Genomic DNA, 25728 nt, shown 5'->3' with positions numbered 1-25728 from the left:
ATGGAACATTTCCAATTCGACTTCCATTTTCCCTTGAATGCATGTACTCGCCATGGACATCCATCATTCACACACTTCACCTCATATTCTTTACTGCCAGACTTTACGACTCTAAATTCTCGTTTCAATGATATTGCCTATAGTCTCACAGCATCTTTTACGACTTCAATGTTTGGATATGTTGCACCTTGCACTACCTCATTCCCTCTGTACTCACACTCCTGATTTCGTACGTCTTCTGCGACATGACTGCCAAAACCATGCTCCTTCCACTCTTTTGGCAATGAGTACTGCTCGTCATCAGATGAGCCCTCATATTCTTCCATCTCTATTGCGGTTTGGTTTTCTGCCTCCATCTCGTCCACAATGCTATGTATCCTCTCTCCCTCATCAGTAAGGCCCTGTGGTCCCATGTTTTGGTTCTCTATCTCTTCTGACTCATCTTGCTCAACATAATTGGTCTCTCTTCGAATACTCGGAGTTGCTTGATCTGCACCATGTTGGATTTCATTTTGTGTCTTCTCCCGGATTTGAACAAGAATGGCCAGAGGCCACCCACGCTCTAGAGCTGCTTGCATGTACTTCTGTCAGTCATCAGTGCTGTGTATCATCATCAATTCACATAAATCACTTTCTACCTCCCAATTAACAAGAGTCTGGACGGTCATCACATGTGTCAACGGATCAACATGGAACCCACGCTGCAGCCACTTACATATGAAACCAAAACTCCTTTCCAGAGGTTTATCTATGGCGCTAGATGTGCACTTAAAGGCAGAAAGGTCTACTCCATTTGGCCCATACAAAACATTGTAGTCACCATAAAATACTTGAAACTGCATCTTGCTCGACATATCTGTATATCACAGAATACTTATCGAGTTATACTCTTTACTTCACTACCTTATTCAATAATCCATAAAAACTAAGTATGGAATTCAACTACAACGTATAAGTATTCATAACTACGTGATTAATTCTATTCTATACTGCATATGCCAAATTGTATTCTAAATCGTAATTAATTTATAAACACGTCTCTAATACTACTGCAATTGTAATAATAAATGCGTAGTACTAATTTTCTAAACTAATTTACTACTACGTAACTAAAGTATCATTAAACTCCTACTTAAATGGTTCTACTAGCACTAATTAAATTAAATTACTCTACAATACCAATGGAAAAATATATAAACTAAATGGACTAACCTGCAGATCACAAGTGCGGAATCCGGCAGGGCTTCGCCGTTTTCCTTCTCCTCACCCCTCTTTTTTTCTGGATTTTTGGTGGAATTTTCGGGCTCAAATGAGAAGGGAATGATGGTTGGATGCTTATATAGAGGGGTATGGCCCGGTCGCCCGGGGGGGCGACGACAGGCCCCCCTGTCGCGCCTGTGGGCGGGGGCCACCGGTCGCCCGAGGGGGGGGGGGGCGACAGGACCTCGTTGCAAATTTAAAGAAAAAAATTACATCTAGGGCCTGTCGCCCCCATACGGCGACCGGGGGATAGTTTTGAATTTTTTCAAAATGGACATATATTTTTGAAATTTTGATTTTTTTAATATAAAAAGAAAAGAACGCCCCATTTAGCATCGTATGGGCCGCTGCACACGGTCATCGGGCTCAGCGGGCCATAACGGGCCCATCCCCCTACTCGTCGGGTTCATCTGGCGCTCCACAAGAGAAGACGGCGACGCCACAGCCCACAGCTGTTTCTCCGGCGAGCGGAGCGCGGCGGAGCCCGATGAGATTGACGGCGCGGGGGCGCGACAATGCAAAACCCTCGCCCCTCCTACGCGCACCACCAGCTGCAGCAGCGCCTCTCCTCCCTCCTCTCCGCGGCCGCCGGCGAGCCCCCGCACCCCTCCGATGACGCCTCCCGCACCGCCGCCCTCTCCAACCTCCGCCTCTCCTTCCTCCACCCGCCCAACCGGCCCCTCCTCCCCGCCCTCGCCCCCTTCCTCGCCCCGCCCCTCTCGGTCCTCCTCGCTGACGATGCGTAAGTGCACCTTTCTCTGCTTCTCTTCGCCTCCCCCAACTCATCCGGCTCGTGCTTGACGGTTTGCTGTGCAGGTCCTACGCCGTGCGACGCGTGGCGGTGTCGGCGTACGCGACGCTCTGCGCTGTGCTGTGCTCGCACGAAGCCCCGGGGGGCCTTCCGGACGGGTTCGTCGCCTGGGCGCTGCCGCTCCTGGGGGACCCCTCCTCAGCCGCGCTCGTCGCCGAAGGGCTCCGGGAGCTCCTGGCCACCGGGGACGTGTCCCCGGTCGAGCGGTTCGTGCCGCCTCTCCTTGCCGCCTGCCGTGACGTGCTCGAGGATGAGCGGACGTCTCTCGCCGTGCTCCGGTGTCTGCTCGGCCTGCTCATGCTTATTGCCGCCAAGTTCCCCCACTGCTTCCGTCCGCAGTTTGTTGATATCATGGACCTGCTCCTTGGGTGGGCGTTTGTGCCGGACCTTGCTGATGCCGATCGCAGCATGATTATGGATAGCTTTTTGCAGTTTCAGTGGCATTGGCTTGGGAATCTACAGTTCTCGCTTGGGTTGCTTCCAAAGTTCTTAGCCGACATGGAGGTGCTTGTGCATGATCCCAACCTTGCAGCCAGCCATAATTCTGGGCGGCTTCGTCCGCTGTTTGCTTGCTTCTCTACAGTACTGCAGATCATGGCGTCTGGTGTGGCTGAGCGAAATAACCTAAGGGAACTTGTAGCTGGGCCACTGGAAGGGTTAGCTCCTCAGCTTTTAAGGTGTGCATCAGTGATAGCCTCAAAGCTTGGCTGGTCTGAGAGGATGGAAGAAGCATCCAGATGCTTGGTCTTGCTTGCCGAGATTCTGCAGGAAAGGTTTGCTGAATTTTATGTCCTTTTTGTGGATGTGTTAGCCAAGAGCTTGGAAGTTGCCTCATCAGCACAGTTGGTGGCAGCACTTAAGACTAACCTGCAAGTTCTGTCACTGCAAAATTTGGGTCTCCGAGCATCTTCTGTGGGAGCTTTGCTTGAGTTCAGTTCAATTTTGCCTAAGTTGCGTCTTCATCCAAACCACACCGTGGTCGCAAACTCAGCAGCTACATACCTTTTTTGCCTACAACATGGATCGGAAGATGTAGTTGATCAAGCAACTGCGTCGTTGATGAAAGAATTAGAGCTGATAAAATCTCTGCTTGAGGAAGTGCAAGTAAGTTGCCCTGATATCCAGAGTCTCTCCTTAGAGCCTAACAGTGAAAGGAAAAGCAAGTCAAACTCAGGTGCACATTCTTGGGCACAATATTCAGAGGATCAGTTGCTTTCACTAATAAAATTTGATCTGAAGATTCTTCTGGCCACGATTGCACTTGATACAAGAAAGAGAAATGAGAGAGCAACTAGCTTGACATCATTCATCTCAGAGAAGCTTGACCCATTTGGTACCCCTTTCCATAATTTCCATGAGATGCAGTTTCAGATTTTCTCTACACTACACAAACTGAGCAACGTGGAACTCTCAAGTATTATGCCAACGTCTGAATCATTTGAAAGAGGCTCTGGAGGTAGTAAAATTCAGCTGATTTCTTGTGAGTGTAAAAAGAAGTTTGTGCATAAATATGGCAAATACATAGTTCAGGGTCTTAATGCATCATCATCCATGACACTGAAATTAGAGGCTCTAGATTGGATAGCTTCATTTGAAAATTTGATTCGTGGAATGGAGAGGGATGTGAATAAGTTTAGTTTCTCTTATGAGGTCATCGGGGATGCTACACTTTCGAATGGTATCCTTTTCACTGTCTTGGATTGCGCATATGATAGGGAGCCTAAAGTGAGATGCCATGTTGCATTAACCTTGGAGTTACTATTCCTGGGTAGGCTCATCAATCCCATGAACTTCTCGGTTGTTGCTCAGGTTCTGCATGACAAGCTTAGTGATCCAGATAGTAATGTAAAGGATGTATTTCTAAGGTTATTTTCAATCGCTTTGCCTATAACAACATATGCATTTGGCTTGCTTGTGGACAAGCACAGTTATCTGAATTCCTCAGATATTGCTAACATGTCCAACCATTGCATGAACTGGAGGCATGTGCTTGCTGTGAAGCAACAACCTAGGAAACTCCACTGGCAGCAGCTCGTTTCTATTTTGAGCTACCTTTCTCTCAGATTGAAGCTACCTCTTTCATCTTGGGTGCAACGTCTGGTCTTTAGTTACCGTGGCAAGAAAGATATGCTTTCTGGTCATACTGATATGTCTGGAGATGCTGATGGGAACGATCTCCCCAAAGGTCCTGGTGTGGACAGAGCTACTATTGATAGGATATACTCCGTGAACAATCATGCTGCAGTTTGGTGGGGAATCCATGAAGCTGCTAGACATTGCATTAACCTTCGGCTTCGAACTCATCTAGGTGGTCCTACTCAGACATTTGCAGCTCTAGAACGCATGCTTTTGGATGTAACAAATGTATTGACGCCGGAAGCTAAGGAAGGTGAAGGCAGGTATACAGGGCCAGCTGACATTTGCTTATTGCCAATGCGTCTGCTATTGGATTTTGTTGAGGCATTGAAAAAATATGCTTACAATGCATATGAAGGTTCCTTTGTTCTATCACCCCCACCAAAAGCAAGTTCTGTGTTTTTCCGCACAAATAAACGAGTTTGTGAAGAGTGGTTTTCGCGAATTTGTGATCCAATGTTGAATGCAGGATTAGCTATGCATTGCAGTGATGCAGTCGTTCCCTACTGTTCATTGCAGCTGGTAGATCTCAGAAACCTGGCTGCATCATCCCTCAGAGGCAACAGTCACACAGGAGGGGCTACTGAAAGTCACAGTTTTAGAGAGAGGTTAGAAGCAGATGTTCTGAAGGTCCTCCGGCATGCTTCCTTGTCACTGTGCAGATGCCATGAAACAGATGCCTTAGTTGGACTTCAGAAGTGGGCTATATCAACATTCTACACTTACTTTGAGCAAGACAATCAACTAGTGCAGGGTGTATCTGATTGCGACAAGTACTTGTCGTGGATGTCAGGACTGATCTATCAATCCCAGGGGCAGTATGAAAAGGCTGCTGCACATTACTCCCATCTACTTCAGTCGGAGGAAGCACTTACCTCCATGAAGTCTGATGGCATTCAGTACATCATAGAGCGCGTCATTGAGTGCTACACATCCCTTTCAGATTGGAAATGTTTAGAGAGCTGGCTTGCAGAGTTACAAGTTCTCCGTGCTGTACATGCTGGCAAACCTTATTCAGGTGCTCTAACAAGTGCTGGCAACGAACTTAATGCTATTCATGCGATGGCATGCTTTGACGAGGGGGACTTTCATTCAGCTTGGGGTTATCTTGACCTGACTCCGAAAAGCAGCAGCGAGCTCACCCTTGATCCCAAGGTTGCAATTGAGAGAAGTGAACTTATGCTCTTGCGTGGAATGCTTCGATCTAATAGCAAGTTGGAGGGCATAAAAGAGGAGCTTGATAAGGCTAAATTGATGTTGGATGAAGCTCTCTCTGTTGCCCCACTCAATGGATTGCCTGAAGCTGCTGCTTGCGCTGGCCAGCTTCATTGCATCTTTGCATTTGAGGAAGCTTCGGGGTTGACCTACCGAAATGGACCTAATCAATCACAATCAATAATGGATTCTTTACAGAAAGTCCTTCATGATCCCATCGATAGAATGCATCAAGATTGCAGCATGTGGCTAAAGCTCTTCAAAGTGTACCGTAATGCACAGCCATCTTCTTTATCCACTCTTCTTCTCTGTCAGAAGCTTGCAAGTCTTGCTAGAAAGCAGGGAAACTTTATGTTGGCTAGCCGTTTAAACCAGTACCTCATAAATCATCCTTTGAAGTCATCTGATGAGATGGACAAGGAAATACTTGAATTAAACATTAAGTATGAAGGTGCCTTGCTGAAGCGTGAAAAGGGAAATAATGAAGAAGCTCTATCTGATATGTGGTCACTGGTCCGTGCTAGCGTTCAGTCTACCATTAATTGTTCACCTGACATTGGCCCTTCACGTTCACTGATTGCTAGGGCTTGTTTGAAACTCTCAACCTGGATGGAGCAAGAAAACTCAACTCCTATCTTAAATACGATAATTCCAAAGTTAATAGAAGATTTCAGTGATTCTGATGGCTTTGAAAATGGGACACAGAAACTTTTGTTTGGTGATAGTGTGTCTGTTTCATCTTTGAATTATCATGCACTTGCCCAAGAAATCATAGGCACTGCTCGGAAGATATCCTGGCAACTTTGCCCCAGCATGGGTAAAGCTTGGCTTGCTTATGCATACTGGTGCTTCACACATGCCAGTTATTCTCTGTCTGGAAAAGATTCAAATTTGCAGAATTCACTGTCCCCTGTTCTTCAGCCTGAACTTTCCCCAGATAGATATCACTTGACAGATGAGGAGAAGTCAGAGGTGGAGGAAATAATCAGGAGCATCTGTGCTAATAAACATGCAGATCATGTGGGGTCCGTTTATCCAGTGACAGCGGACCCCATAACTTTAATTATTGAACAAGCAATTCATATAATAGAAACTGCAGCTGGAGCACCAGGCTTTGAGGCCCATGAAGGTGAAGATCCCCCAGCAGTTCTAGCATCAGAACTAGTAGTTCTTTGTAAATGTGATTGTGCAAAGGATAAGGCACCTCTAATAGACAAGCTTATTGAAATTTGGTGGTCTTTAAGGAAAAGGAGGGTATCACTCTTTGGGCATGCAGCACATGCTTATTTTCAGTATCTTCAAAATTCATCAACTGAGCTTCAACCTTCGTATCACCCTGATGCTTTGAAAGGGAAGACAAGAAGCTACACTATGCGTGCGATGCTGTATCTCCTTCACATAATGTTGAACTATGGGGTGGAACTGAAGGAAACACTTGAAAGCGGGGTTTCTGCAGTTCCTTTATTGCCATGGCAGGTACATCATGATAGTGGCCTATATTACGTAATTATGAGATTTTGATAATAATTACTACATAATTATATTTATATTCTTTGGAAATATGCAGGAGATTATACCTCAACTTTTTGCACGCTTGAGTTCCCACCCAGAGAAGATAGTAAGGGAACTTTTGGAGAGTATATTACTGAAGCTAGGAAAACTTTCTCCTTGTTCGATTGTATATCCTACGTTGGTTGATATCAATGCTTGTGAAGGAGAACCCTCCGAGGAGCTTCAGCGCATATCAGACTTTCTGGTATTTTACCTTACCATATCAGGCTATGGTTATCTACTTTAGAGTTTAGACTACTAGTGGTGCCATTTTATGTTTTTAAACCTTTCTGTTTTCATAGGCTAAGCTATACCCCAATTTAATCAAAGATGTTAAGCTTGCAATTGAGGAGCTAGGTATGATCACTGTTCTTTGGGAGGAACAATGGCTGAGCACTTTACAAGATCTCCATTCAGGTAAGCAGTAAGCCTCACCTCCCCTTTCGCTGTCCTGTCGAATCAGCTAGAGGAGCCAGGCCTTGATTGAAAACTTAGATACCAACATAGGAGTTAGCTTAAGGTTCAGCTCGACATTTCTACGGAATCTAGATGTTTTCAGTTAGGTGATATAAGTGGTAAAACAAAGTTGGTTTAAAGAAAAGTACCTTAAGTTTTCATTTGTTTTAATCTATGATTTATGGAATTACATGTTCCTTTAGTGTCATGTGCTACTGCACATGACAAGACTGTTATCTAGTTCCAGTGCCATGAAATGATGAAAAAACATCACTGCATAGAATTGCTAGGATTGATTGTGCCCCTTGAGTGTTTATGACATATTGACATGATTCATGTGATCCTTCAGTTTCAGGTTCCAATACTGTAAATGTATTTTCTTATAGGGAAAATTTTCTTGTCACTGGCAGTAGATCATCTTGAAGTTTAGTTGGAAGCATATTGTCCAGTTACTGTTGCATAAAATAGTGTAGACATGATTTGTATCTGGCCTATGGTGGTGTCAGCCACACCACGAAGGCAGGGTTAGGAGAACTGGACAAGGGGGACTGGGATAATAGATTGATTTTACTAAATGCTTCCTTTGATTGCTACATCTCTCTTTATATAGAGAGGCTTACTTAATCCTTAAGCAAGATATCTAATCTTATCTCTAATTCTAACCCTAATGGGCCTACAATACTCTCGATCTGGCCCATAAGACCCAGCTGACTGCCCATGACAAATATATTTATGTTAAGTAAACTATAGTTCTTGAGGAGATGCAAATGTTAATATTGGCCAAATTTCTATTGTGATGCAGATGTTTTAAGGAGAATCAATATACTTAAAGAGGAAGCTGCAAGGGTCGCTGCAAATTCTACACTGAGTTCAGCAGAAAAGAACAAGATAAATGCTGCAAAATATTCTGCTGTGATGACTCCAATCATTGTAGCCTTGGAACGTCGTCTGGCATCTACATCTCGTGAACCAAAAACATCTCATGAAATGTGGTTCCATAAGGAATATAATGCTAAGCTGAAACATGCAATTGCAACCCTTAAGACGCCCCCTGGGTCTCTGACAACATTAGGAGAGATTTGGCAGCCTTTTGATTCAATTGCTGCTTCTTTAGCCACGCATCAAAGAAAGTCATGCATATTGTTAAGTGAAATTGCTCCACATCTAGCTGCTTTGTCAACCTCTGACATTCCAATGCCTGGTTTTGAGAAGCAGATACTTGATTCCTTAGAATCTTTTACTGGAAACCATGGCACTGTAACTGTATCTTCCTTCTGCAAAGAGGTGACAATACTTTCAACAAAGACAAGACCTAAGAAGCTCATCTTGCAAGGATCTGATGGTCAAAGGTATACTTACCTTCTCAAGGGCCGGGAGGATCTACGCCTTGATTCTCGGATAATGCAGTTGTTGGAGGCGATAAATTGCTTGTTGTACTCGTCTTCTGACACTCGGAGTAGAAATATTGCACTACGGTTTTATTCTGTTACACCAGTTAGTGGACGAGCTGGACTGATCCAGTGGGTGGAAAATGTAAGTAGCATATACAATGTGTACAAATCATGGCAAAAGCGTTCGCAGTTGGCACAGGCAGAGGCACAGCTATCTTCAGTTAGCACTGGTAATGTTCACAACCCTGTTCCACCTGTTCCCCGTCCAAGTGATATGTTCTATGGAAAAATTATACCAGCACTTAAAGAAAAAGGGATCAAAAGGGTAGTATCACGAAGAGATTGGCCCCTAGATGTTAAAAGAAAAGTTCTATTGGAGCTTATGAATGAGACTCCAAAACAGATTCTGTGGCAAGAAATGTGGTGTGCAAGCGAAGGTTTCAGAAACTTTAACTCCAAAGTAAAGAGGTATGCAAGGCATGGCACCTTTATTTTGAACACATACATTATTCGCAACTTGCTCCTTGCCACTGCTAGGAGGCTGAGAGCTCAATACCCCCACCCTCCTTGGCAAAAAAAATGTTTTTTTTCCTGCTAGTTGTCAAAGAATAAATATGCTGTTAATTGTAGGTAACATTAGGAAATCACATTGAACACAGAAGACTTATATGATTATATATTTTAAATTGAATAGCTTTAGTCTTTAATGAGTAAACAATATATTCTAAAACTATAGTAGTCCCCCCTTTTTTAATGCATTGTACTTTCTCTTGGATAGGATTCCATCAGTGTTGACAAGAGTTTGATGTGTGTGTGTGGGACATCTTCAGTGTTTGGCACTTGTGTTAATATTAGGAACTCTGGATAAAATTTTTGTGTTTACAAGAAAGGGTTTGTGAAGTAACATGTGCCATGCTATTATGTTTGTTTTTTTTTATATATGGTAACTTGATTAAGAGTTCAAGAATTCCTTGAGGAACAAATTCTTGGTAACTCATTTGTTTAACATGATGCAGGTTACCAAAGAATACTATGACAGCCTTTCTAAGATTGATAACTGAAATTTTCCTTCTTGATTTTACTGCTTGATGATTAAAGTTGTTACACCTGGTGAGAGCTTAGCTATGAATCAATTTTTCGTTGCAGATTCTCGAGTAGTTTAGCAGCCATGAGCATGGTTGGCCATATGCTGGGTCTAGGAGATAGACATCTGGACAACATTCTTATGGATTTCAGCAATGGTGATGTAGTTCATATAGATTACAACATATGTTTTGATAAAGGGAAAAGGCTGAAGATTCCAGAAATTGTTCCATTCCGTCTCACTCAAACTATTGAATCAGCTTTAGGATTGACTGGTGTGGAAGGTGTTTTTAGAGTTTCTTGTGAGGAAGTTATGAATGTCCTCTTGAAGAACAAAGATATCATCTTGATGTTGTTGGAAGTATTTGTTTGGGACCCATTGATTGAGTGGACACGAGGAAATATCCAAGATGAAGCAGGAATTGCTGGTGAAGAGAAGAAAGGGATGGAATTAGCAGTTAGTTTGAGCTTGTTCTCTTCAAGAATTCAAGAAATCCGTGTTCCTTTGCAGGTAATTGTTTGCTATTGGAGTTGAAGCTTCTCTTTTTGACCTCTTGTGATACATATCATTTCATTAAAGTAGAATAAAGGAAACTGTACTACACCTTACAAAGCTTTACATCCAGATCCAGTGCACTTTTTAAGTAAGAAAAAAACAACCTGCCAGGAAATCAATAAATACCTAACCTATTCCCAAGAGTGGAATCTTGAGTTCCTTAGCTCTAGCCATGCACCACAAAGTGCCTTCTTCCTTGACTGCCCACATGGCCTTGTGCACATCTGCCAGGAATCTTTCTTAATGCGCAGCTCCCTTGCGTATTTGGGGAAAAAAACACATGACCTTGTTTACATCTGGAGTGGCAGCATTGACACAGCATCATTGCAAATGTCTCTTTCATCTACCTGGTCATTAGTGGGTTTATTGTTTAACCAGGAGCTGGTACTAAATGTGCTCTACATTGTGGAAAGTCTGTTATCTTATTGTATTTGTTATGCAAAACTCTACCCAGCAATATTGTAGAACTTGAATGGTCAGACTTTAGCTTTGACCACTACACAAAACAATTTAGTTTTTCATATGAAAATTGCATCATTAGGTTTATTATCTATCATTAGAAGTACTTTCAAAACGTGATTTTTTTTTCTTTTCCTAATATATTACTAAAGAATAATTTAATTTTGATGGCCAAAGTTACTTACTGGAGATCATGACTTGTCCAAAGAGTCAAAAATGATCGAGTAGAGGGAGTAACGTCTAATATGGAAACTTTTTAGTTATCAATGATTGAAGGAAATGTGTAAGGACTTTCTAGCAAATTAACTAACTGATGTTGTATGCATGGTTTTAGCCAAACTTGCTTGTTTAGTTTATTCCTAAGAAATATATAGTAGGTTAATTGTTTCATTATCTGCATAGGTTCCGATCTACATAGGTTCCGATAGGATGGTAGCAATAAATTGGGTGATATATCACTCTTTATTGCCATCTTTCATGCACTAGTACACCCAGATGCTATGATAATTACTGCAGGAATGAGGCCCATTTTGTAGCTGTCACCTTCCCTGAACTATTAAGGTTTTTTATTTGTCGTCATCACTATCTGATCGAACAGTTTCCTTTCCCCAGGAGCATAAGGATATTTTCTTAACTAATTTGCCAGCCACAGTGTCTGCTCTAAAGGTATTATTTTCAAATCTGCAAGTAAAAGATTAAGCATCTCAAATAAAACATTTACATCTACTGATTCCTCCTCTCCATGTGCAGAAATTCTTGGATACTTTAGATCACTACGAGGTTGCATCAGCTATATTTTATCATGCTGAGAAAGAGAGATCAAGTGTTTTGCAGAATGAAATGTCGGCTAAGTCAGTCCTAGCTGATGCTACTTCAGTTGCTGAGAAATCTCGCACTTCATTTGAAATTCATGCTCATGAGTTAGCAGAAGCAAAAGCTGCAGTAGTTGATGAAGCTAACAAGCTTAAAATATGGGTGGAAAAACATGCACGAGTTCTTGAGGCTATACAGGACAACTCTGTTGTGTGCGTTGAGTCATGCATGCAATTGAATTGTAAGGACGAGGCGTTAAGCCTTATTTCAGCTGTCCAAGAATCAGGAGTTCCACTTACAGTTGTACCAGAGCCAACAAGAGCACAGTGCTCTGAGTTGGATAGGGAGGTTTCTCAATTAATATCTGAGTTGCAGGGTGGGCTTTCCTCTGCTTTAGACTCACTTGGTGAATATTCCTTAGTGCTGCAGCAAGTTCTTCCAGTTAACTACATCACAACCAGTCCAATTTCTAGTTGGGCGCAAGTTTTGCAGCTATCTGTAAGAAGTACATCACAAGATATGCTTTCCCTTGCCAAAAGACAGGCTGCAGAAGTCATTGCTAAGGTTCAAGGTGAAGGCATTCATCTAGTGCAGCAAAGATATCGGGATCTCTTAAATCAGATGGAAAGTTATGTTACATGCGTGGAAAGACTTGCAAGGGAATGTTCTGAACTGATGAATTCTATTGGATTGGATAATGAAGTGCAATCCAAAGAGCGGATACTTTCTGCATTCATGAACTCTATTCAATTGCCTTCACAAAAGAAGGATGGCGATGATACTCATTTGTCACATAAAGAAAGTCTTAGACAGGGTGAGATCAAAACTCCAGCCAAGAATGATATACAAGAGACAACAAGTAAGGTACTTTCTATTCTTGGGATTGCTGTGGGCCAGCTATATAGTGATATTAGAGCCAAAGTGTCTGACCTCTCAACTAAAGCTATTGGAGAAGCTAAATTTAGGGCAGATGATTCTGGTCTTCAGGTTGATGCTGGAATGGGCTTGCAATTTTTTGAACAGCACATAGAAAAATGTTCATTGATCTCTGGAGTTGTTGATGAAGTGCATGAAGTTATTGGGAAAACCTTAGCTGAAACAAGTGCTGCTTATGCAAATCCCCACCCTAGGCACTGGGCTTCTACTTTTCAGGCCGCTTTGCACTCAAGTGTCAACATGATTGAACAAATGACTGAATCTTTTCTTCCAGAATTTATAAGATCATTTGTTTCACACAATTCAGAGGTAATGGAAGCTGTTGGTTCAATTTCTAAGATACGCAGTTCTGTTGATAAAGCTCTAGAGAAGCTGATTGAAATAGAACTTGAGAGAACATCTCTTACCGAATTGGAACAGAGCTACTCTGTAAGAGTTGGCCGAATTACTGAGCAGCAAATAGCTCTTGAAGAAGCTGCTGCGAGAGGCAGAGAACATCTATCTTGGGAAGAAGCAGAGGAGCTCGCTTCGCAGGAGGAAATCTGCAGGGCACAATTGGAACAACTACATGAAACATGGAGCAAGAAAGATATGTGTATTTCATCACTTATGAAAGTAGAAGACAGTGTCATCAACTCATTGCTTTCTTCTAAACAGTACTTCTCATCTCTGGTGGCTCGTGATAATGAAAATGAATTTCATTTTAGACAAAGCAAGGTCCTCCTTTCAATCTTGACAAAGCCCTTTGCTGACCTGGAATCGCTTGATCATGTGTTTCCTTCTCAAATAGATAGACCCATTTCAAATATGAAAGATGCTTTGTCTTTGGGTTCTTCATTGTCTGATTTGGTGTGGCCTCTAGTTGGCATATTGAAGGATCATGCTTTTTTTGTTTGGGAACTCAATCTTCTGGATTCAATCCTTGATATGTGCATGCATGAGATTTCGTCTTCTGTTGAGCATGGTATTAACGCCAATCAACTTTACCTGACTCTTAAAAAGAAGCTTGCAGCCCATGTGGAAAAACAAGTTTTCAGGTATATTACAGAAAGGGCTGCTCCTTCACTCATCCTAAGTTTAGATGAAGAGATTAGTGTTTCACTGCAGCTGAGTCAAGGAAGAACAGAATCAGATCAACCTAAAAGAGATTCTGCTGCTGTTGGAAGGGTTGCATTAATGCTTGAGGAGTATTGTAATGCTCATGAGACAGTTAGAGCTGCCCGGACTACAGTTTCGCTAATGAAAAAGCAATTGAATGAGCTCACAGAGGCTCTGCGCAAAATCATTTTGGAAACAGTTCAGGTTGAATGGCTCCATGATCTTTCATCACCCCATGCGCAGAAGGCAAAGGTTTTATCACAAAATATTCTTGGTGATGATAAATTCGTCTCTTTGATTTTAAATCTGACCAGAAACAACTTGTTAGATAAGTTTCAGTCTTCGGTCTCATTGATTACAAGGTCAATTGAATTCCTGCAAGCTTGTGAAAGCATTTCTGTTTCAGCTGAAGGACAACTTGAGAGAGCGATGGGATGGGCCTGTGCTGGTCCAAATACTTCTGGTGCAGGTGGTTCAACTGCAAAGGGTTCAGGAATTCCCCCTGAATTTCACAGCCATCTTTTGAAAAGGAGGAAATTGCTTCGAGTGGTTCAAGAAGAGGCATCTGATCTTGTTAAGTTGTGCACATCTGTTTTGGAGTTTGAAGCATCCAGAGATGGACTTTACTTCATTCCTGAGTATAAAGCTTCCGAACAATCTATGGACAAAGGCAGGGCCTGGCAGCAAACTTTCTTGAATCTCCTGACACGTCTAGATGCAGCGTATCATTCCTTTACATGTAAGTTGACTATAATCTTCTTGTCATGCTTCCATTACAGGTATGCTCAGATGCTGTTCGTGTGCACATGAGTATCCAACTCTCTTGGTGATTGTTTTGCCTCGCTTAAAATTAATCAAGACAGAATAACTTATTCTTTTCTAAAAAACTGAATTCACTGAAAATAGCCTGTAGTTTATTGTGGGATGTAATTGTGCTGGTGTGTTAGTGTATAGGCTGTGGTGGCTTGTGTTTACTGTTTTATTTTTTTTAGTTTACTCTGTAGTGCTCAGAACAATCATTGAAGCAACATATACAAATACCACCAAAGTCTATTCAAAATCTGAAAGTTCTGCACCCTTCTACCACTATGGTTCCTCATGTTGTTCTTCATAAGCTTCTCCTGTTTCATAATAGTTATATTTACATATGTTCCAAGCAGGTGCAGAACAGGAGTGGAAACTTGGCCAACTCAACCTGGAAGCTGCGGGAAAAGGCTTGTTTTCAGCAAATAACCAGGTTTCTGTAGTCTCTGTAAAAGCAAAATCTGCTCTAGGTATGCCACTCCTAATTGGAGTTGTTGCTTCGTTTCTTTTGATCATCCAGTGTGGGAATTTGTATATATCCTTTTTTCCCATTATATAATCATATTGGTATATCTTTTGCCAGTTAATCTACAGGATGCTCTTGTAGCCATGTATGAACATGCTTGTGAAGTAAGTGCATTGCTATCTGGATTCAAACATGTCTCGCAGGATCGCTCTGCTTTGACTTCTGAATGTGGTTCCTTGCTCGATGAGGTACTTAATCAAATGTCATCTTGATGGAACTTTCTGTTTTGAGTTTTTTGACTGCATAGGAGTCAATGAAGTTAATCATGTAAATTGAGCTGTTGAAGTCTGCAAATGGTTTGCAACCACTATAGCGAAATCTAGAAATTAATTAATATTATTTAGCTCGCTATTTCACATTACTGAATTTTATACGAGTCTTTTATGAATTTAACTCTTCCACCATGAAGAATTAGATATGTTCGTGACGATGAGAATCAGTTATTTCTTGTTCTTGATTTCATGGTAAATTATTTGCAGGTTTTGACTATAGCAGATGGGTTGCATGATGTGTACACTCTGGGGAAGGAAGCTGCTGCAGTGCACAGTTCCCTTATGACCAATCTTTCCAAGGCTTGTCACGGCTTTTATTTGTTCATTACATTTCCTTCCCCAATTTCAATATAATTACTTTTTTCAGTTGAGGATATTGAAGTTTAATATTGGCATGGTTTCGATATATGATATATGTGGGTTATACCACATTATTGGGATATGCTAAACATTATTCCCAGAACATATAAATACATACCATCAATATAGTTTTTTGTAGAGCATGAAATTGTTTCCTTTGTCTGAAGAAAGGGCTTTTATTTTGTGTTTGACAGGCAAATGCAATTTTATTTCCACTTGAAGCCAGTCTATCTGCTGATGTAACTGTAATGTTTGAAGCGATTTCAAAGGAAAGAGAGAAGAACAATGACAGTGTGCCCCTTATTCATGGAAAAGCATTATACCAATCTTATAACATTAAAATTAGGGAAGCTTGTAAAATTATAGAACCACTATTGGGTCCACTTACTGAGAATGTGGAGGGACTGCATTCCATGGTAATGAAGCTTGGACACCTTTCAAGTATTCATGCTGGGAATCTTCATAAGGTACTTAGCTAAGAAATGTTATATGCTGAGAGCATGCTAATCATTTGCACCCCACAGTTTGAACTTTAAGGCATAAGAATAGGTGAATGTTTTGCAAACCTTCAGGTACAGTAATATATTAGCAGAGCCTTGACCTGGTTTGAACATCCTAGTCAATGTGCGTGAGTCTGAATTTCTAAATAGGCATCTGACATACTGATGTTTCTGCTTTGGTTTTTTAGTAAGCTTTATTGCTATTTTTGCTCTTAGGAATATAGATGTATTTGATGGACATAAAATTTAACATTAAACCCTTTCTTTTTACAACATATTACATGTGTCTAGGTGCCAATTATTTCACTTATCTTTTCTCGTATTCACAGGCTCTAGAAGTTCCAGGAGAAAGGGCATCTGTGAAATCCCAGGATATACCCTCGACACATTCAGATCTTTTGCAAAGTGATTCATCAACTGAGAAGGATAGAGACTCTTCTGAAAACATGGAATGTGGCTCTCCAGATTTAGAAATGAATACAGACGTATCTTTGCAAGATGGATGTTGGATTTCACCTCCAGAGCACTCATACACTAGTAGCTCTGGATGTACCACAAGGTTGACCCAGAATAGTTCTTCTGACAACTTAGAGAAAGTACATGCTCTTATGGACGTCAGGACTGAAATAGAAGATCCTGGTGCTACTGACCAGGAAACAAGAAACAGTAGTGATAATCATTCTATATCAAGCAATGCCGCATTGACCCATGCTAGCAATATTCATGAGGTTGAAACCCAATTGGTGGAGGGAAGAATTGGAAGTGACAATAATAGTGCAGCCCTCAAACAAGTTAGAGGACAAGAATGCGAAAACAGTGATCCTAAATCCTATGCAGATTCTTCGATTCGAGTGACCAGAGGTAAGACCAATAAAAGGGTGTGATGGACTATGGATAAAAGCTTCCACCCCTCCCACTATAACACCTGGGTTTTATGGTCGGATTGGCTAGGTGGGGCGCGCTAACAGGGTGGATGGCTGATAGAGAATAAGCTGCTTTGAAACTGTTGGAGTATATTGAGCCCATGTGTATAGAGGCTCATCTAGAGGCCAATGTGTAGGTACTATATATGCCCACCCTTCTAGGGTTGGAGGAATACAAGCATTATTCTCTCCTACATGGTATCTTTAGTCTAGGTTTTCTCCCTCTCCACTCCCCAGCCCGCCGCCGCCGCCGCCGGCCACCATGGCCGGCCGCCGGCCCGTCCTCCTCCCCTCTCCTTCCCCTCCCTCTCTTCCCTTCCTTCCCCTCTCTCTGCGCCGGCGCCCTGGCCTGCCAGGCCCGCCGCCTCCCTGGCCCTGCTCGATCCCGAGCAGGGCAGGGCCGCCGCCGCCAGCAGGGGCTTGGGGGCCGCTGGATCCGTCGCCCACGAGGCCGCCGCCGCCGGATCTGCGCTTCCCAGGCCTGGAGCCACGCCTCCTCTGCTCGGGGCCGGTTCCTCTGCTCCGACGCCGCCGCCCGCCTGGAGCAGCGCCACCGCCGCCTGGGGCCGCCCTGCTGCCGCGCTGGCCTCCCAGGCTGGCCCTGGCGCGGGCGCAGGCGCGGGCGGAGCCCAGGCCGGGGCTGCAGCCGCCGCCGCCGCCGCCCAGGGCCGCCCTGCCGCCGCGCTGGCCGCCCAGGCTGGCCCTGGTGCGGGCACAGGCGCGGGCGGAGCCCAGGCCGGGGCTGCAGCCGCCGCCGCCGCCGCCCAGGCCGTTCCCGGGGCCGAATCCTCCTCTGCTCCGCCTGGAGCCGCCTGGAGCAGCGCCACCGCCGCCGGATCCGTCGGAACCGGTGCTCCTCCGGCCGCCCAGGCCGCTGCCGCTGTCTAGGCAGCCGCTGCCCTGGCCGCCGGGCGCGTGTGGCCTGCCCAGGCCGCCGCCGCTGACCAGGCAGCCGCCGCGCATGGCCTGCCCAGGCAGACGCCGCCCTGGCCGCCAGGCATGCGTGGCCTGCCCAGTTTGCCGTCACTGCCCTGGCCGCCCAGGGCGCGTGGCCCACCACAGCTGCTGCCTCCGCGGGACCTGCCGTCGCCCTGCTGCCACACCCCCTCCTCTGCTTGGGCCGCGAGGCCGCAGATCCGGCCTGATGCCGCCCGTCGCCGTCGCCGCCACCGCCCAGCTGCCTCCTCCCCTGCAGCAGGCGCTGCAAGTGCAGCCCGACCTACCCGGCTACGGGCGCGGACTTGTGGCCGCCGCGCAGGCTGTCGCGCTCGCCGCGCACGCCGCCATTGCGCCCGCCGCGCAGGCTCAGGCCGTCACGCCCGCAGACCTGGCCGCCGCCGCCGCCTTTGTGGCCGCCGTCGCGCCCGCCGCGCACGCTGCACAGGCCACGCGGGCCGCTGCCTCCCTCGCCGCCGCGCACGTTGCGCAGGCCGTCGCGCCCGCCACGCACGCCGCCCCTGCCGTCGCGCCCAGGGACCCTACGCGGGCTGCTGCCTCTCTCGCCGCTGCGCAGGCTGTCGCGCCCGCCGCGCACGCCGCGCCGGTCCAGGCCGGCGCGGGCCCTCGTCCGCGGCCCCAGCCGGCGGCCATGCTCGCCGCTGCTGCTCCCTTGTTCGCGCCGTTCTGGACACTGCCCGCTCCACCCAGCCAGCAGCCGACCTGGCCTGGGGGGTGCGACCAGGCCGCACTGGCGCAGTCCTTCAGCGCCATGGGGCGGATGCCGCCGGTCTGCACCGAGTGGATCGCCGACTCGGGTGCCTCCTTCCACACCACCCCACATGCTGGTGTCCTCTATTCTGTCCGACCCCCACACCCCTCTTGTCCTTCTTCCATCATGGTTGGTGACGGGTCTTGACTTCCTGTCACCGCCGTGGGTTCTGCTCCTGGCTCTTTTCGTCTCCCCAATGTCCTTGTTGCTCCTCAGATGGTTCATAACCTTCTTTCCATTCGTTAGTTTACAGCTGACAATTCTTGTTCCATCGAGTTTGATTCTTCTGGCCTCACTGTAAAGGATTCGGCCTCCCGGCGTCCGCTACTCCGGTGTGACAGCACGGGGCCCCTTTACACCCTTCGCCTTTCTTCTTCCGCTGCACCACTCTTCTTCTTCGCCCTGGCCGTCTTGGTCTGCCGCTTTTGCCACGACGCCGTCTGACACCACCTGGCACCGCCGTCTTGGTCACCCTGGCCACGACGTTCTGGCTCAGCTCAGTCGTAGTACCGATGTTCCTGGTACTAGGGCTCCTGCTGAGCCCCTCTGTCATGCGTGCCAGCTCGGTCGACATGTTCGGCTCCCTTTTTCCTCTTCTTCGCATGCGACGCATGCGTTTGACCTTGTTCACTGTGACCTGTGGACCTCTCCTGTACTTAGCCTTTCTGGTTATAAGTACTATCTGGTGGTGGTCGACGACTTCTTGCACTACTCTTGGACCTTTCCTTTGCGCGCCAAGTCTGAGACCTTCCCCACTCTCCACTTCTTTGCCTGGGTGTCCACTCAGTTCGGCCTCACCGTTAAGGCCGTCCAGTGTGACAACGGGCGGGAGTTTGACAACTCCACCTCCCGTTCCTTCTTCCTGTCTCGGGGTGTTCAGCTGCGTATGTCTTGTCCGTATACCTCTCCTCAGAACAGCAAGGCTGAGCGGATGATTCGCATGACGAACGACGTCGTGCGCACCCTTCTGATCCAGGCTTCTCTGCCCCCGCGCTTCTGGGCTGAGAGCCTCCACACCGCCACCTACCTGCTCAACCGTCTTCCGTCCACTGCTTCTCCTGCTCCCACTCCACACCACGCTCTCTTCGGTACCCCTCCTCGCTACGACCACCTTCGGGTCTTCGGGTGTGTGTGTTACCCTAACACCTCCGCCACCGCTTCTCACAAGCTTGCGCCCCGCTCGACTCGTTGTGTGTTTCTCGGGTACTCCCCTGACCACAAGGGGTACCGATGCTTTGACATCACCTCTCGCCGGGTTCTGATCTCCCGACACGTCGTCTTTGACGAATCGGATTTCCCCTACTCTACCTCCTCTACACCTTCTCCTGACCCCGAGCTGGAGTCTCTGTTTCCGACTGACCCGGTGGTTCAGACACCGTTATCTGTCTGTCCTCTTCCTGCAGGTTTTCCCGGCACACCGGCACCGTTTCCGGTGATCCTTGCTGCGCCGAGCGCGGCCCCGGTGCCCGCGGTCGCGCCACGCGCGGCCCCCGGACCTCCGGTCGTGCCGTGCACGGGCCCGGTGTCTCCTGCGGCGCCACGCGCGGCTCTGGTGCTTCCACCTGCACCTGCGCGGTACGCTCAGCCGGTGAAGGTGTACCGGCGTCGCTCGGCGCCGAACCCGGCGCCGCAGCGGTACGCTGAGCCGGTGCAGGTGTACCGGCGTCGTTCGGCGTCGACACCGGCGCCGCCTCTTGCTCCGGAGGCTCCTGCGACGCCGACACCGGAGCCGTCGCCGCCGCAGCCTCCTCCGGCTCCCCCTCGAGCCGAGCCGGAGGTGTACCACCCGCCGGTCATCCATCGGGATCCTCGGCATATCCATCCCATGGTGATTCGGCGGATGGCGTCCCAGGCTGCGACTCTCTCCGCCACCGAGGGAGAGCCGCGGGTCTCTCCAGTACTCTCCTCTGTCCGCGACGCCTTGGCGGATCCTCACTGGCGTCGCGCGATGGAAGAGGAGTACGCGGCTCTTCTTGCCAACCAGACGTGGGACCTCGTGCCGCGTCCGTCTGGTTGCAATGTGGTGACTGGCAAGTGGATCTGGACGCATAAGCGTCGGGCTGACGGCACACTGGAGTGCTACAAGGCTCGCTGGGTTCTCCGGGGGTTCACTCAGCGGCCTGGTGTGGACTATGATGAGACCTTCAGCCCGGTCGTGAAGCCCGCTACGGTGCGCACAGTCCTCTCGCTTGCGCTCTCGCGCTCCTGGCCTGTGCACCAGCTGTATGTGAAGAATGCGTTTCTTCACGGCACCTTGTCAGAGACTGTCTACTGCTCTCAGCCAGCGGGATTTGTGGACTCGAGTCGTCCGGATATGGTCTGCCGGCTCAACAAGTCTCTCTATGGACTGAAGCAGCCTCCTCGGGCTTGGTACTCTCGGTTCGCCACGTTCTTGATGACACTGGGGTTCACCGAGGCCAAGTCTGACACGTCTCTCTTCATCTACCACCGTGGGGATGAGACTGCCTATCTGCTGCTATATGTCGACGACATTGTGCTCACAGCTTCCAGTCAGCAGTTGCTTCAGAGTGTCATCTCCTCTCTGCAGCAGGAGTTCGCTATGAAGGATCTCGGTCAGCTCCCCCACTTCTTGGGCGTCACTGTTGAGCCTCGCCAGTCTGGTCTTCTCCTTCACCAGCGACAGTACGCCCTCGATATTCTGGAGCGGGCTGGGATGACTGATTGCAAGCCCTGCTCCACTCCAGTCGACACTCAGGCGAAGCTGTCTGCTGACCTAGGTGATCCGGTGGATGATCCTACTGCCTACCGGAGTCTGGCCGGCGCTTTGCAGTACCTCACCTTCACCAGGCCGGATCTCACCTACGCTGTTCAGCAGGTCTGTCTCCATATGCATGATCCCCGGGAGTCACACCTTGCTGCGCTGAAGCGTCTCCTCCGGTACGTCCGTGGCACTGTGGACCTCGGCCTGGTACTTCACCGCTCATCCTCTGCTGAGCTGGTGGTCTACACCGACGCTTCTGGGCTGGCTGTCCGGACACTCGTCGCTCCACCTCCGGCTACGCCGTCTTCCTGGGCGGCAACCTGGTCTCCTGGTCGTCCAAGCGGCAGCCGGTTGTCTCCCGCTCCAGTGCCGAGGCGGAGTACCGGGCTGTCGCTAACGGCGTGGCGGAGGCTGTCCTGGCTGCGACAGCTCTTGGCGGAGCTCCACAACCCGCTCGCCAAGAGCACGCTCGTCTACTGCGACAACGTCAGCGCTGTGTATCTCTCCACCAACCCCGTCCAGCATCAGCGGACGAAGCACGTGGAGTGATGGATAAGTCTTTGTGCTGGATGGATAAGGCATAGGGTCCTTGCAAGGACCAGAGCATCTATTACTTTAGCATATTTCAGTTTGCTAGGACAGTCAGTTTGCTAGGACAACATCTAGCTTTAGTTCTTTTGACTAGTATCTTAGCATCTTTTGCTTGACTGCTGCCTCGCTGCAGCAATCTTGGTTGCCTGCCCTGGCTGCCTATAAGTATGTATCCCCAGCCCTTTGGGTTGGCATGGCTTTGAGTTTGTGAATATGAGAAAACTAGAAAATTGCCCCAAGTTCATTGTCATCCTCTCAGCTCAATGAGAGTTAGAATTGAGCTTCTAACATCTGGTATCCGAGCCGTACTTTCCTGTAGGTTAGACATCTCCTGCTCTTCTTCCTCCCAAGCAGCAGTTCAGCCACCAGCAGCAGCTAGCGCAGCAGCAGCAGCTAGCACAGCAGCACCTGCTGCACCCTCTGCTCCACCTTCCTCACCCGAGCAGACGAGCAGCAGCTCGTCTGAGGCTGCGTCTTCTCCACGCAGCAGCCCCTTGGAGGCGCGCCATGTCCGACGCACCGTCTCAGCGCTCGGTCGCCTCGAGCGCACGGCGTCAGCGAGAAGCCGAGCTCGCCGCGACAGAGGAGCGCAGGCGAGCGACGGCACAAGCCGCTGCAGCAGCGGCGAGGGCGGCCAGGCTGGCTGCAGCGGAGCTGGCGGCGGCCAGGGCGGAGGTGGAAGCAGAGGCGGCGGAGGATGCAGCGCGTGCAGCGGAGATCGAGGTTGAGACCTTGCGCGGCAGCCTCAGCGGCTCCATCGCCGGCGACGCCACCGCCGACGAGGACCTTGAGGAGTTGGAGAGGGAGAGAGCGCGGGACCGGATCGCGCGGTGGGCAGCAGCCCACCCCGGCGGCGGCGGCCTGGACGGCGGCGCGCCCGGCGACGGTCCAGGGGCCCGCGCGCCTGGCGGCGGCCTGGACGGCGGCGCGCCCGGCGGCGGTCCAGGGGCCCGCGCGCCCGGCGGCGGCCTGGACGGCGGCGCGCCCGGCGGCGGTCCAGGGGCCCGCGCGCCCGGCGGCGGTCCAGGGGCCCGCGCGCCCGGCGGCGGTCCAGGGGGGAGCCCTCTTCCTCGACTGGTGGCCGCAAGCGCGGCAAGCCGCGAAAGGGGCGCGGAGGTGCCCAAGCCGGGGCACGAGGGCGTGCCGAGGGTGGCGCCCGCGGAGATGCTCAGGGCGGCGCCGCTGACAGGCCCAAGGCGGCACGAGACGACGCCTGCCACAACTGTGGCAGGCCCGGCCACTAGGCCAGGGACTGCCCGCAGCGGAGGCGTGGGGGCCAAGCCCATGTCGCGGAGGCCCAGCCGGATGACGAGCCAGCTCTGTTCCTATTCCACGGAGACATGGAGCCGCATCCGGCGGCACCACCTGTCACCGCTCTACTCCACCTCGACGAGCCGCGTGCCCGAGTTCTCCTCGGCAACGGCTCCGACGACGACAGGGTCGATGGCTGGTACCTCGACTCCGGCGCCACGCACCACATGACCGGGCGGCGGGAGTTCTCCGACCTGGACGTCGACGTAGGTGGCTCCGTCAGGTTCGGGGACTCCGCCGCCATGGAGATCAAGGGCGTGGGCTCCGTGATCTTCACCGCCAAGACCGGAGAGCACCGGATGCTCACCGGAGTCTACTACATCCCGGCGCTGCGGAAATCAGCCTTGGGCAGCTCGATGAGAGCGGCTCCCGCGTGGTGATCGACAGCGGGGTCCTCCGCATTTGGGACCACTGTCGCCAGCTTCTCGCCAGGGTGGTTCGAGGGAAGAACCGCCTCTACATCCTCCATGTCGGGGTGGCCCAGCCTCTTTGTCTTGCAGCTCGCAGGGACGACGAGGCATGGTAGTGGCACGAGCGCTTTGGGCACCTCCACTTTGAGGCCCTGAAGCGGCTCGGCGCCAAGGAGATGGTGCGAGCCCTCCCTTGCCTCGACCACGTGGAGCAGCTCTGCGACGTCTGCGTGCTGACGAAGTAGAGGCGGCACTCCTTCCCCCAGCAGGCGAGCTTCCGAGCCAAGGAGCGGCTCGAGCTCGTACACGGGGACTTGTGTGGCCCGGTGACACCAGTCACACCAGGAGGACGGTGCTACTTCCTGCTGCTCGTCGACGACCTCTCCCGCTTCATGTGGGTGATGATCCTCGGCAGCAAGGGAGAGGCTGCGGACGCCATCAGGCGTGCTCAGGCTGCTGCGGAGGCGGAGAGCGGCCGCAAGTTGCGCGTGCTGCGCACCGACAACGGCGGCGAGTTCACGGCGGTCGAATTCATGGCGTACTGCGCGGATGAGGGCATCCAACGCCACTACTCTGCGCCGTACAGCCCGTAGCAGAATGGCGTCGTCGAGCGGCGCAACCAGACGGTGGTGGGGATGGCCCGGGCCCTCAAGCAGAGGGGCATGCCGGCCGTCTTCTGGGGAGAGGCGGTGGTGACGGCCGTCTACATCCTCAACCGCTCGCCCACCAAGGCACTCGACGGCATGACGCCGTATGAGGCTTGGCATGGGCGTAAGCCGGCGGTTTCCCACCTGCGGGTCTTCGGCTGCCTCGCGTTCGCCAAGGAGCTTGGCCACATCGGCAAGCTCGACGACAGGAGCACTCCGGGAATGTTCATCGGCTACGCGGAGGGTTCGAAGGCCTACCGCATTCTCGACCCGGAGACACAGCGTGTGCGCACGGCGCGCGACGTTGTGTTTGACGAAGGGCGAGGATGGGCGTGGGACAAGGCGGTGGACGACGGCTCGGCTCCGACGTACGACGACTTCACCGTCGAGTACGTCCACTTCGAGGGAGCCGGGGGAGTAGGCAGCTCCTCTTCGCCGAGCGTGCCTACCCCGGTCCCCGAGCCTCCACCGACTCCGGCGCCCGCCACACCGGCGGCACCATGCTCTTCTGCTACGACTCCGGCTGCGCCAAGTTCCTCGGCTGCACCACCACAGCCGGCGACGCCGCGCACTCCAGCACCGACAGCCACTCCTCCGGGCACGCCTACTACAGCACCTGCTCATGCTGAGCACAGCCCGGTGGAGTTCGCTACTCTGCTATCTCACGACGAGGAGCGCATCGACGCGTACCACGACGGTGAGCCACTGTGGTACCGTACGATGGAGGACCTTCTCGGCGATCAGCCGGTGCCGGGACTGGTGCCTTACGACCTGGAGGCACAGTTGCACCTCGCGTGCGACGACGGCGAGCCTCGGTCTTTCGCAGAGGCCGAGGGACACGCGGCATGGCGTGCCGCGATGCAGTCGGAGATGGACGCGGTTGAGAAGAACCGCACTTGGGAGCTTGCTGATCTCCCTCGTGGTCACCGTGCGATCACCCTTAAGTGGGTGTTCAAGCTGAAGAGGGATGAGGCCGGCACCGTCGTCAAGCACAAGGCTCGCCTGGTGGCACGAGGTTTCGTGCAGCAGGAGGGAGTCGACTTCGACGATGCCTTCGCTCCCGTGGCACGGATGGAGTCCGTGCGACTTCTCCTTGCGCTGGCTGCCCAGGAGGGCTGACGCGTCCATCACATGGACGTCAAGTCGACTTCAAGGAGGAGGTCTACGTGCACCAGCCGCCGGGGTTTGC

General features: G+C 49.8%; 1 protein-coding gene across 5 annotated transcripts in view; it reads left to right on the top strand.

Moving 5' to 3' along the window:
- The first annotated feature begins 1668 nt into the window (after positions 1-1668).
- The window catches only part of LOC120692175 (serine/threonine-protein kinase SMG1-like), a 29139-nt gene continuing 5079 nt past the window's right edge, over positions 1669-25728 (top strand). For all 5 annotated transcript variants that reach the window (XR_005682501.1, XR_005682498.1, XR_005682500.1 and 2 more), the window contains exons 1-13: positions 1669-2002; positions 2077-6898; positions 6990-7178; positions 7276-7390; positions 8232-9288; positions 9967-10414; positions 11531-11584; positions 11669-14504; positions 14926-15039; positions 15153-15283; positions 15575-15667; positions 15922-16194; positions 16557-17088. Coding sequence is in view for 1 of the 5 variants with exons in the window: in XM_039975415.1 (XP_039831349.1) it covers positions 1776-2002; positions 2077-6898; positions 6990-7178; positions 7276-7390; positions 8232-9288; positions 9967-10414; positions 11531-11584; positions 11669-14504; positions 14926-15039; positions 15153-15283; positions 15575-15667; positions 15922-16194; positions 16557-17088 (10891 nt within the window). In the remaining 4 variants the exon portion in view is untranslated. The remainder of the gene's footprint in view (positions 2003-2076; positions 6899-6989; positions 7179-7275; positions 7391-8231; positions 9289-9966; positions 10415-11530; positions 11585-11668; positions 14505-14925; positions 15040-15152; positions 15284-15574; positions 15668-15921; positions 16195-16556; positions 17089-25728) is intronic.

The sequence above is a fragment of the Panicum virgatum genome, chromosome 9N (genome assembly GCF_016808335.1).
Source record: "Panicum virgatum strain AP13 chromosome 9N, P.virgatum_v5, whole genome shotgun sequence".
Classification (NCBI taxonomy): domain Eukaryota; kingdom Viridiplantae; phylum Streptophyta; class Magnoliopsida; order Poales; family Poaceae; genus Panicum; species Panicum virgatum.
Note: the sequence above shows the minus strand (reverse complement) of the source record. Positions and strands in the feature narration are given on the sequence as shown.